We start from the raw sequence: 12,385 nt of genomic DNA, 5'->3' as shown, positions 1-12,385 counted from the left end.
AACATTTTGAAAAGAACTCTGCACAGTTCAGCCTGGACAGCAACAGTCCCCAGGAGGCGACATTTGGGAATTCTTCTGCCCACCAAAGGATTCCCAGATCTCTTACCTAACTATAATATATAGTTAAACATTACCTTATTTCAGGAGGTTCAATTTGAAAGGTACTTTTCATATATCTTCCAAGCGGCTTCCTCCTGAACTTTTGCTGCCATATTGGTTGGGGGGGGGAGAGAGAGAGAGATCCAGAATAGGTATCGACGTTGATCTGAAAACCCTTTATGCATGTTTGAAGTACAACTAAGGATTTTTATTAGCCCTATCAGAACGGCTTATATCAGATTGCATGCATTATGATGCATGTGGCCCCATATACAACTGCCATAAAACTGTCTTTCCACTCTGATTTGAAGGGTGCGTGCTTCTATAGAGGACTGTATACAATGACTAAAATTTTGTGGAAGAAAAGCTACACTTACCGGTATTTTGCATGCATGGAAAACTGTTCAGACATTGTTACAATAAGATATCTTGCACAAGCGCCTAGTTTTTGAGGTGCTTTTATAAATCTGTAATTATTTAAAATATGGCCAGTTTTCTGAGAAGTGCATAAAATTTATTCTCAAATCTTATTCTACATTCAACATGTAGCCCTATGCTGTAAACTGAAAGAAGCCCACTAATTCAGTAAGTGTGCTTACTGCAGTTCTATGCAAGTCTACTCAATGGGGCTTAGTAAGTTTTGGAATTCCTGGGTTATTGAACATAATGGGGCTTACTTCTGAGTAGACATGTAAAAGACTGTTATCAGGCAGCCTGTTCTTTTAGGTATCAATACCAAAAAACGGTGGCTTTTTCAGAAATCAGAGGAACACCTTAACTAATCAAAGGCATTAATATTCTGTTTGGTATTAATATAGAATCTATGTCTGGCCATGTTGAACTTTCTGTATGAAGGTCCTATAGTATCCAGACACTGTAGTCATTTAGATTATAAGGAGAATAGCAAAAACAAAGTTCTGTCATATAACCTTAAAATTCTATAGCTTATAAAAATATCATTTGTCAGACTGTTGACTTAAAACTTGGCATACATGAACTACCTGCTGAGGTCTACAAAAAGTGCCCAATTTCTAACTGACCTGATAAAAATTGCCACAGACACAGCAAGTTAAAAAGTGATGAAAATTCCCCCCTAGGGTACTCAGAAATCTCATATTCTTTACAATTTTGGTGAAAACTACTGATGTACTTTATTCAGGCTTGCTGCTGCAGAGCACGCACTTTCATTGGTTAGGTGAAGTTCTAGTCAGCAGTTTAAAGGTTATTAAGGTTTTTCTGCCCCATTAAAATATATTAAAACAAATACAGTGCTATCAAAATAGTGTCAGGCATGACAAAAAACAAAATGGAAACTAAAATTTTGCCAGGAGAGCAATTTTTGCAGAGGGAGTCACCTAGTGGTTTATATGTAGAATGCCTATTCCTTTACTTATGAAAAATAAGTGTGTGATACAGCAGTTAGATGAGGTTTTATTGGCTCTGTGGATACATTTGGAAACCTAAGAAATGGTCATGGGGACCCTATGTTTCACATGCGCCCACTTTGCCATGGATGGCATGCATCCCACCCAACACTGAACCTTCTCTCACAAATCACCCTGTTCCGGGAAAAGTGAATGGAGGCCAAGTTGTAAGCAAGCAGCTTGTGATATTGCATCATTGATGATCATCAAGCATGGCTGTTAAGGCATCAGCCTTGGCTTCCAATTTCCTGAGTTTATGGAGCCTGAACCATCATAAGGTAGCTTTAACTCTGACCTCAAACGTTGAGGATTCTTGATAATGGAACAGTAAGTAATTTTAGATATATGATTACCCGGAAAATAGTTGGTTCATGGACCAAGAGGTAATACATTAAACTTTGTAGTGTAGCACCATCGTTGTCCATTACACCGTCCAATAGCATTTTCTGCCTTTCATCTAATTGATGGGGTGGTTTCTTCCCATAGGAACCTCTAATCAGATTGCCCATGTTTACCAAGAGAAAATGTGTAGCTGAGAACCCTTAGTTTGGAGAAAACGCAAAGGAATCTTGAGCCATCTTTCCTTTGTGATTATGCACAATCCCTGGTTCTAGAACCAGCCAGATGATACCATGGCTCTCCTGTGTGGGCAGAGGGAAGGCTGAGCTTAGTTCATAAAGAAGCTGTGCAAGAAACGGAGGGTTTGCGTAGCAGAAGCATATGTATTGCCTCTTTGCACTGTTTACCTGTTTGTCGATCCTGGCCTACACCTGCATGGAATTGTTATTTCTTTCGTCAATCACTTTATACAAAAGTAAAAATTCTCAAAGCGACTGAACAAGATAAAATGCAATGAATTTAAAACCGTAAAAATGTAAAACAATGAACAATACAAAATAAACCTACCCACCCCACTAAAAGATTAGCACCATGCAGAAAGCTTAAATACCAAAGGTCCGAGAGGCGCCCCCCCCCCAAAGCCTGGTGCCTAAATGTAGTGATGGGACCCGGTGTGTTTCCCTTGGGAGTACAATCTACAGACAGACCACCCAGCGCTGAAAAGGCCTATTCTCGTGTGGCTGTTGGAGTAACTGGACATGAGTTAATTTCCTTCAAGAGCGTAAACCACCCCATGGATGAGCTTGTCACAGGTGCAAGGTCAGCCAAGCCAGTTGCTATGGTAACTGCCCAGTGCCCCAGCTATATCTTTGATAAATGCATGTCAGCTCAGTAGTGGTCTGTCTGTCTGTCTGTCTGTCTGTCTGTCTGTCTGTCTGTCTGTCTGTCTGTCTGTCTGTCTGTCTGTCCCTTTGCTGCCAACTCATCTCTAGAGGCAGACCCAAGAACAAAGGCAGATGAGAAGCCTGGACTCTGCGTCAAGTGCAGCTTAGTTCTTAGATTAAATGTAACTAATGAATGAGTAAGAAATGCAAGGTTTCATGCATAAAACATTCAAATTTTGTGAAATATATAACCAGCTTACATTATCCTGTTTTCACAGCCCAGAAACATATTTCTACAAGGACCTGACCACCATGTGAAAATAGGAGATTTTGGACTGGCCTGTAGAGATATTATACAAGAAGATACAACCCAGTTGCTAAATGCAAATAAGATAAATGGTAATTTCAAAGCAGTTTGGCCTTTACTTAAAAATTGGCAGTGTGGTATCCTAAGAATTAATTCTTTTTTTTCTTTTTTTTTGTTGCATAGGTCTAATACATACTTCTGGGGTAGGTACTTGCCTGTATGCCTCACCTGAACAGCTACAAGGCTCTCACTATGACTTCAAGGTACAGCCACTCAACCCCCATTTATTTATTTAAAAACTTTACCTGCATTGTGATAATTGGGCATACATGTTCTTTAAAAAAAACCTTATTGAAAATAATCAAAAAACATAAAACATAAAATTTACAAATCATAAATTTACAAACTTCAAATAATAAGTAAAATTTCTCCCAGCTTTGATGAAATTTCTGTTTACTACCACCTCTGATTGAATTTGTTAATTTTGCCAGATCTAAATAGCTGAATAATTTCTCCTGCCACTCACTAACTTTTGGTATTTCTTGTTTTTTCCAATATGTGGCAACCAAAATTATTGCCGCTGGTGTTGCATAAAGTAGTATCTTTTCATCATTTTTATTTATACCTTCATCTAGCATTCCTAATAAGAAATATTCGGGGGTTTTCTTTGTTATTCTTTAATTTTTTAAAATTTCTTCGAAAATTTGATTCCAATAAATTTTAATGTTTTCATATTGCCACCACACATGTATAAAAGTCTCTGTTTCTTTTTGACATCTCCAACATAAATTGTCTTTTGTTTTGTACAGCTTTTGTATTTTTACCGGTGTCAAGTACCAATTATAAAACATCTTTATCATGTTTTCTTTTATTCCTTCGGAGGCAGTGAATTTCCATGAGATGTTCCATAATTTTTCCCATTGTTCTATTTGGATTGTTTTACCAAGATCAGATGCCCATTTAATCATTGTCTCTTTTGTTATCTCGTCCTTTACTTCCCACTTAAGTAGAACCTTATACATTTTTGGAAATGATCTTATTATTGCTTTGTAATAAATGTTCTTCCAATAGTGACGGTCTATCCAAAAATCCTCTCTGTGTCTTGTCCTTATTGAATTTACTGTTTATCTGTTGTGATAATTGGGTGTTAATAAAAGCAAGCTGATGGACAGGAGCTGGAGCAAAGTCAATCAGTTCAAAAAGAAGGCACTAGAGTCATGTGATGTAATATTCAAAATGGAAACTGCTAAATGCAAAAAGTAAAAATAGAGTTCTATTTGCAATGATGAGAGGGAACAGAACAGCTGCAAACAATTATTTATGCCCACAGATGAGGTAAAAATGGACCGTGTATGTCAAGTGGCCTGATTTTATGGTGAACAAAAATATAATGGCACTCCAATGTTTGTTTGAAATTTCATGGCTTAAGTATAGTTGCATGAAAATTACCAACACCTGGTTTTTAAGAGGCATTTGTTTCTGGACGAGCTTCTTGAAACATTAGAAGGTTCTTTTCTGATATTTTTTACAGCTGTATCACTGAATGTGATTTTAGACCATTTGTAATGCATTCATAATTTCTCTTAAGATGTAATTATTTTGTGCGCTAATGCTTATATTTCCCTTTTCTGCCAATAGTCAGATATGTACAGTTTAGGTGTGATCCTGTTAGAACTCTTCCATCCATTTGGAACAGAAATGGAAAGAACTGAAGTTTTGATGGGCTTAAGAAATGGCGACATCCCCCTCTCCTTTAGCAGGAAATGGCCTATACAAACTAAATACATTAAGCTGCTTACCAGTTCGGTATCATCACACAGACCAACTGCAGGTCAACTTCTTGAAAGTGAACTCTTCCATAATTCAGCAAATGTAAGTTTTTACTATATATTGGGCTTTGTAAAAGAAGGCCCTTTCTGATTCTACATTCTGTGATATGAGGGAGACTTCTGCAGGCTGAGCTTCATTCTTCGAGATTTACTTGCTGTTTGGATCAGCCTGAAGGCTCACCTACTCCAACTTCCTGTCCCACAACTAATCATATTCCCAAGAGAGTCCTGGAAGCACTTTCCCCAGGTTACCAGCATTTGTTATTCAGAGACTTTAATCTGAATTTAATCTGTTCTGGGAGCCCGTTTGACTCCCGAAACTGTTCAAAAACCAAAGTGCAGCTTCCAGTTGGCTGCAGGAGCTTCCTGCATTCATTTGGAAGCTGTGGAAGCCATGTTGGACGTTGGGCTTCCAAAAAACGTTTGCAAACACCTACTTCTGGGTTTGCGGCATCCGGGAGCTGATTTCTTCGACAACTAAGCCGTTCGGGAACCAAGATACCACTGTATTGCAAAAAAGGAATTGTGCAGGCCATTCAAAACTGCTCCTAGCAAGGTTAACATTTAAGGAAGGTAGATAATTATTTCCTGATGTTCCTACACAAAAGGATAAAACGTACTATATAGCCAGCGTTGGCATCTCATTACTTTAAAAAAAGTTGTTTTTTATGTAGAATGGCAGATTTATGATGTAAAAATCCTGTGTCCTTTTAGTCATAGTACAGTGGACCCTCGGGTTGTGAACGTGGCAAACCCGGAAGTGTATACTTCCGGGTTTTGCCACGTGCACATGAGCAGAAGCACTCTATCGTGCAGCGCATACATAAAGAAGTGGCACCTCTTATGAAATTTTCGGGGTGCGCACGGACCCCTGGAACGAATTCAATTTGTATCTGAAGGGTCCACTGAGATTCCTTAAACCCCTTCTCACATGGATTTGTTTTAATAAATCACAATTTGACTGAAATGATTTTACTACCGTATAGTATTCTTGGTTTATTTCCCTGAGCATTAGTAAGTCCTTTGAGACTTGCTGGCGCTGTGGTCTAAACGACTGAGCCTCTTGGGCTTGCTGATTGGAAGGTCAGCGGTTCAAATCCACAGGATGGGGTGAGCTCCTGTTGCTCTGTCCCAGCTCCTGCCAATCTAGCAGTTTGAAAGCATACCACTGCTAGTGAATAGATACTGCTGCGGCAGAAAGGTAAACAGAGTTTCTGTGTGGTCTGGTACTCGTCATAGTGTCCCGTTGTGCCAGAAGTAGTTAGTCATGCTGGCCACATGACCTGGAAAGCTTTCTGCGGACAAACACCGGCCTTCTCAGCCTGAAGTGAGATGGGTGCTGCATCCCATAGTCAACTTTGGCTGGACTTAACCGTCCAGGAGTCCTTTACCTTTCTATAGAGTGAGACAGATAAGCTAATGTCCAGCTTTTCCTGGAGCCTTCTCCAGCCCTAGTGGCCTTCAGCTGTTTTGAGCTATTACAACTCCCACCATCTGCTGGCCATGCTGGTTAGATCTAATGGAAACTGTAGTCCCCAACATCTAGAGTTACGAAGTTGGAGAAGGCATTGTGACTACTGCTGGGAACTACATTCATTTTCACTGAAATTGTAATGGCATTACCTTTGTACATTGTTCAAATACCATACTTGTGTTTCCTGTTTTGTTTTTAGGTTATTTACAATCTTCAGCAGAAAGTGATGCAACAGGAAGAAGAAATCAAGTTGCTTAAAGAAAAAATCAGGCTATTGCAAGAGAAAGGAGAGAGAGACAGAATTCAGCAACTTGGCTCTCCTGTTTAAGTAGAAAAACAAAACAAAGTATTTATATCATGTTATGCAAGATAAATGATTTTTATATAAAATTGCTTAAAGCAGCTTGTGTACATTTGTCGTATGTAGTTTGCCATTGTCACAAAGAAGAAATGCAGAGGTAGGCGTCATGTACATAAATGAATGGGTTGACAGTACAGTGGTACCTCTGTGTACAAACTTAATTCATTCCGGAGGTCCGTTCTTAACCTGAGGTACCACTTTAGCTAATGGGGCCTCCCGCTGCCGCACGATTTCTGTTCTCATCCTGGAGCAAAGTTCTTAACCCAAGGTACTACTTCCGGGTTAGCGGAGTCTGTAACCTGAAGTGTTTGTAACCCAAGGTACCTCTGTACTGTCTCTAAAAGAGGCACCAAGCACTAAAAGATATACACAAAGGGCAAGTGATGCATTTTATTGACATAAGACCTTTGACAGTTGCCTTCTAAAACTTCATTCACAGGCATTATATAACCCAGGCTCACAGCACACATGTAAATATAGAAAATATTTCAACTGTGTCCCTTTCTATAGAACATGTTTAATTCAGCAACTTGAGAACCGCGTTAAAAGGTGCCAAATTCTCACAAGATTTTAGCCACTTCTGCACATTGGCTGGAACAGCGTTGGTGCTCCCTGTCTGCTGAAGTGCACACCAGGCCACAACGTCAGCTACTGTCAGTTCATTGCCCACCAACCAGGAACTCTTGCCAAGGGCTGCATTCATAGATCGCAAAACAGCTGCCTTTTCTTTATTGCTCCCTTCTTGCAGTTGGAAGATGGCTGTATCAACCCAGCTGTCTATCAGAGTTGCTGTAACCGCATTGTGCTTCTGACCAAGTAAGGAGAACAAGAACCTAGCAATATTACCTTCTCCTTCAATGGGACACATGGTTTGAACACTGAACTTCATCTGGGATTTTGGCACTGAAACAAACAAGGCAGCAGAACATTAGACAAGAAAAGCAGGAGCTTGAAGACACAAATACATTTCACTCGAACCATTAAACACAATTATAACAAGTCCCATTATGTCATTAATTGCTAGCCAGATTTTCTATATAAGATACTGGATTTTTATAGAATACTTGCATATAGTCAGCCAAACTACCTTTTACTTATAGCTGCTAGGCAATGTCCCCATGAGAGATTACTGAACAGCAAACTACAGGCATACTAACAGATTCCTCCTAATCCAAGCCTGGCAATTGGGATAACTCTGGTGCCATTTCCAGCTTCAACGTTTAGCATTATGCGCTTTCTTCAAAAAGTAGGCAGTGTGTAGTGCTACTTTTGAGTTTCTTCTTCCAAACACACCACCATAGGCCAGCGTTAACTTAAAATGGCTTTGACAGTTAAGGTAGCATAAGAGCAGAAGCAGCCTAGGCTAGCACTACTTACGGTAATTTTATTGTTTGAAACACTGAAGACTGAATGCTCCTTTTCTACTTGCACAACTGACAATTTTACTTAAGCTAAATATTAAACATCTTAACTAGAGCAGATAGCTTAATTCATCTTGTAGCTAAAAACCAAGAGCTGCCTAACAATGGAACATAGTTTATTTGAGCACAGTTAAGAGCAAGTTAGTAAACACACTAGGATTAAGATGCTTTGTAATTCCTCAGTTGAAGGTTAATTTCACAATTATAGTTTTCTTGTAGCAATTATATAATAGAAGCTTCATAGCAATATTTTTGAAACTGCATTCCTAGGAACTAGGTTCCTCAAATTTATCAGAAGTCCTTTGAAGAGCAAAGAATGAAAGACCCAATGATCTTCCCTGCAATGTACAGCAATCGACCTATCAACCTGCATGAATGAAAAGTGAGGTCCAATGTAGCACAAGTTAACTCATGTAACAGGGCTTCTTCCTCTTCCGTTCCCTCTGGTGGGTGCTTGGGGGACACCCAGAACAGATTTGGGACATTGGAAGGGGGAAAAGGGAGTCCCATTGTGCAGGTGGGTGGACATAATTTGATGTCACCATAAGTGTGCCTATCAGATCCTTCTGCATCATACAGGAAGAGAACAGAAGCTTAAAGGTGAATTATTATTGGCACTAGAAGTGACTCCTCTACTACAGCTCCTCTCACAATGTATTCTGTTGTCTACAGAATGACCATGTTGTGGACAAACTAGTTGCTGAGCTTCCCGGTTACAAATTTATTCATAGCCAGCGGCTGGCCCATCTGCTGCAGATACACATTTATTGTCATTAGACATCAAGAAATTGTGTGGTACTCTAACATGTTAACATTAATGAATGTGCCCCTTTTCCTAATGTGCTGGACTTACCATCTTTCCAAATTAATGTAAATCCCAACTGATACTCATGACGCGACTGCTTCTTAGGCTGATCACCAAAGCATTTCAGGAGATTTTCTGGCACACTCTTCACAGATGAGTGTGTATGAACAGCTGATAGTATCTTATAACGCTCACACAGCAAGCTGTGGAGTATTAACAATGACAGTGGTGGGTGATCAGGGTTTGCATTGATCACAATATCCTTCAGAGCTCCATAGTCCTGTAGGAAAATAAGTCACCATTAGTAAGTTGTTCAAGTGACACATTCATACATCGGTTCACATCCCACTCTTGCTTAGCACAACACACAAGCACCCTCATTAATTTACTGCAGGACACACAAAATCAATGAAGTTCTACAAAAGGCTTTTTACAATTGGCAGCCGACCTTTAACATCCACCAGATGAATGGTTCAGCTGAGAACTACAAAGAGTCGCAGACCTTTAGTAGAGTTATTGGATGTCTATTTTATGCACTGGCTCATGAAGAGAAGTCTTGTCCCACTTTTAAAAATAATATATATATAGTTAGAGAAAAAGGAGGCTTCCCTCTCCTATGATTAGTAGTAGCATCCCATAAATGTTTACTTTCCCAAAAGACACATTAATTTCACTAATTTTGAAACAACTCTATTCCTGAAACAAAAAACTACAGGAAATCCATTCTAATCCAAATCTACCAGTCTCTCATTTATTTAAAAAAACTTAATATATTTTAAAATCATACAATAAAACAAATAAAAAAAGATTAAAATACAGAACGCACAGTAACTAGCAACTTGAGCCACATCCAACATAATGACCATAAAATGCCCAAACAAAGCAAAATGCAACCAGCAAGCACCAAAACCAAAACTGATAGGTAAGAAAAGATACTAGATCAATTTTTAAGTTATGGAACATTTAACCTGCACTTTAAAGCCAATTTTTGCCCCATTAGGTATCAAAGAACTAGGCACAAATTTCTTTACAAGTCCCACAAGATCTTCCTATATTATACTGTATCATTATTTGGCTGGATTTAGTTACGATTTAATTATTTTCTTGATACTTTGAAACAGAGGCCAGATTTGCATACAATGGTGAGGCACAGCTTGTTTTGAGTTTTTGAACCAAACAGGATAAATCTTAGACAAGCAAAGCAACACCAGCAAACCAGGGTTAAACAAAGATGGTGGGCACAGACATAACAAGAAACCACTGTTAACAGGAGCAGAGACAGCCATACATCAGCTTCAAAATACAGATTCATATTCTGCTTTATTGGACACAAAGAACCCAGTTAGTTGGCTGGGGTGGGTTCAGACCTGCAAAGAAACCAGTTAAACAAAACAAACCATATCTTCAAATTATGTGGAAACCAGGCTACTGAATTAAGCTGAGTTTTTGTTTGTTTCCAGAACTGTTAAATGCTTCATTTCTGGTTTGCTGTTAGAAATATTTCAGATCTATTATCAAGCTTAGTTTTAAAACAATGAGTCCCCACTCACTGAATTCATTTTGAGTGCTGGCTTGAATGCTAATAACCTCATTATAGCTTAGCTTTAAAATAATTCTGTACCCCTCCCACCTATCACATGGTGCTTCTGTGGATTTTAGCTATGCTTTAGTGATAAATCATTATGAGTGTTGGCCTGAATGTGAATTACTGCATTTGTCATCATAAAAACTCCAACAATGGTTAAGTCAAATAGACAGGAATTGTGGTGTAGAGAAAGTTAATCTGAACTTGCCTTCCCAAGTAAATTGTCAAGCTCTGCAGCACTAGCAGATAAAGGAATGTGTTCATCTGCTTGGATTATGTTTGTTGCATCAAAGTCTGCATCTGGTGTTTGGATCATCTTTGAAAGCCCATCCACAGCAGCTTTCAACTCATACAAACGTTTCAAGATGTCCTCCTGGCGGGATTCAAGTGCCTGAAGAGCTGGATCAACTTCCTCCTAAATAAAGTTCAATTAGTATTCACTCAGCTGTTTTAATATTGTGTAAAACAGATGGCTATTTCCCATGTAACTCAGCATGTGCTGTAGCTTTAACACTCTACAAGTTTCCATGCTAGTATTATCCATCATCATGCATACATGCACATGGGAACTCTCCCAATATATCAAGGTTCAATACAGGTCAAGGGTGGGAAATACAACCGTGAGAAACTGGATATAGATGTAGGGCTGGATCTGGCCCACTGTCCATAGCCCATTTTGACAAGTAGATATTAAGTGATTCAGAGTTTTCCTGCTTTGAAACTGCTTGCTGCCTTTAAACAATAGGGCAAGAGGCTTATATCCAATCTTAGTGCTATGCTACTCAGTGCTAAGACTGAAGAGCAAAATATCCCTGAACTCCAGTCATAGGCTTTTTTATTATGCACACCACTTAAGAGAGATTTGTGATCAAGTGGTCTATAAATACAAAGTAAAATTTCCTAAGTTGTCAGGTAACTGACAGGTGGGTGTGTTTTTGCGTACAATGGCCAGGCACGCCTTATTAGGCCTGCGGCCTGGTCATTTCCCCCACCACTAGCATAGGTAAAACGAATGTAATTAAGACATTTAATCCAACTGCAATCATGAACATGATATGGAAGTAGCATATACTCCCAAATAACCTTTTAGGCAAGTGCAGCTCTGTCCTAAACCTATTCCGAACGAAGGAACTTGGAACACTCGACTTGTGCTGCTCTGCAAGATTCCTGGAAGAACAGCAGCCACATACGCCCGCTTCAGCTGTGTACACGAAACATTTAATAATAATAATAGTAATAGTAACAATAATAATAATATATTATTGTTACTATTGCTTAAATTTGTATACCACCCTTCCTCTCTAGATCTCAGGGCAGTTCACAACAATGTAGAAGGGAGGGGAAAAGCTACAGTTCCCTGGATTCCTGGTGTGGGTTTTTGTCTCTTTTGGGTAATGTAAGGATTGCGATTTAAATGACCGGACTGTCAGCCGCCAGGAAGTACAACGCGAAGCGGCCTCAGGCCTTGGCACAACAACCTCCCTCAGCCCCGGTTGGGAAAGTGAAAGCGCTGGCGAGCGCCTCTCCCCGAGGCGGCCAGGCCGGGCTCAGGAGCCGCACCACGCGGCCTAGGAAGGAAGGCCAAGTAAGGAGAGCCCTCGCCCGCCACCCCGAACCTTGCCCACTTCAGAGTGCGGCGCCTCTGGGCCGCCTCCTTCCTACCTCGTGAAGCAGCGGCGGCGAGGCGGCTGACGGGGAGCCGCCCTCGGGGCAACGGTGCATATTTCCAACCCGGTACATGCAGGCAGGGAGGTGCTCAGCCAAGACCGCCGCCGAGACAGGCCCCCCGTGAAAGGGCCTCACCTTGTACATCGGCATCGTGGCTGCCCTGCCGGCGGATCCTCACTGACTGACTGA

The 12,385-nt window shown here is 40.1% G+C and overlaps 2 protein-coding genes across 5 annotated transcripts in view; one reads left to right on the top strand and one right to left on the bottom strand.

Moving 5' to 3' along the window:
• EIF2AK1 (eukaryotic translation initiation factor 2 alpha kinase 1) overlaps positions 1-7,030 on the top strand; it is a 28,962-nt gene extending 21,932 nt beyond the window's left edge. For 2 of the 3 annotated variants that reach the window (XM_060282993.1, XM_060282995.1), the window contains exons 12-15: positions 3,025-3,145; positions 3,237-3,316; positions 4,692-4,925; positions 6,556-7,030. In XM_060282993.1, the coding sequence (XP_060138976.1) occupies positions 3,025-3,145; positions 3,237-3,316; positions 4,692-4,925; positions 6,556-6,684 (564 nt within the window). In that variant the 3' untranslated portion in view covers positions 6,685-7,030. The remainder of the gene's footprint in view (positions 1-3,024; positions 3,146-3,236; positions 3,317-4,691; positions 4,926-6,555) is intronic. The other variant, XM_060282994.1, reaches the window with a different exon arrangement.
• Positions 7,031-7,093: 63 nt separating this feature from the next.
• On the bottom strand, positions 7,094-12,382 carry AIMP2 (aminoacyl tRNA synthetase complex interacting multifunctional protein 2). 2 transcript variants are annotated; one of them, XM_035132231.2, is made up of 4 exons: positions 12,191-12,382; positions 10,737-10,943; positions 8,992-9,223; positions 7,094-7,620 (listed from the first exon to the last, which is right to left on the bottom strand). In XM_035132231.2, exons 1-4 carry the CDS (start codon positions 12,344-12,346, stop codon positions 7,235-7,237), a joined length of 981 nt encoding a protein of 326 aa, XP_034988122.2. In that variant the 5' UTR covers positions 12,347-12,382; the 3' UTR covers positions 7,094-7,234. The 2 variants fall into 2 exon arrangements, with proteins under 2 accessions (XP_034988122.2, XP_034988123.2); XM_035132232.2 differs by having other exon boundaries at positions 12,332-12,380.
• Between the last annotated feature and the right edge of the window lie 3 nt (positions 12,383-12,385).

This window comes from Zootoca vivipara, chromosome 14, assembly GCF_963506605.1.
Source record: "Zootoca vivipara chromosome 14, rZooViv1.1, whole genome shotgun sequence".
NCBI classification, from domain to species: domain Eukaryota; kingdom Metazoa; phylum Chordata; class Lepidosauria; order Squamata; family Lacertidae; genus Zootoca; species Zootoca vivipara.
Note: the sequence above shows the minus strand (reverse complement) of the source record. Positions and strands in the feature narration are given on the sequence as shown.

Excerpts from the sequence above, each read along its gene's own strand:
- AIMP2 (XM_035132231.2), bottom strand. The coding sequence starts at position 12,346 with ATGCCGATGTACAAGGTGAGGCCCTTTCACGGGGGGCCTGTCTCGGCG. Across the intron at positions 10,944-12,190 it reads CGCCGCCGCTGCTTCACGAG|GAGGAAGTTGATCCAGCTCT; the intron begins GTAGGAAGGAGG and ends AACTTTATTTAG. Across the intron at positions 7,621-8,991 it reads TACATTAATTTGGAAAGATG|TGCCAAAATCCCAGATGAAG; the intron begins GTAAGTCCAGCA and ends TGTTTGTTTCAG.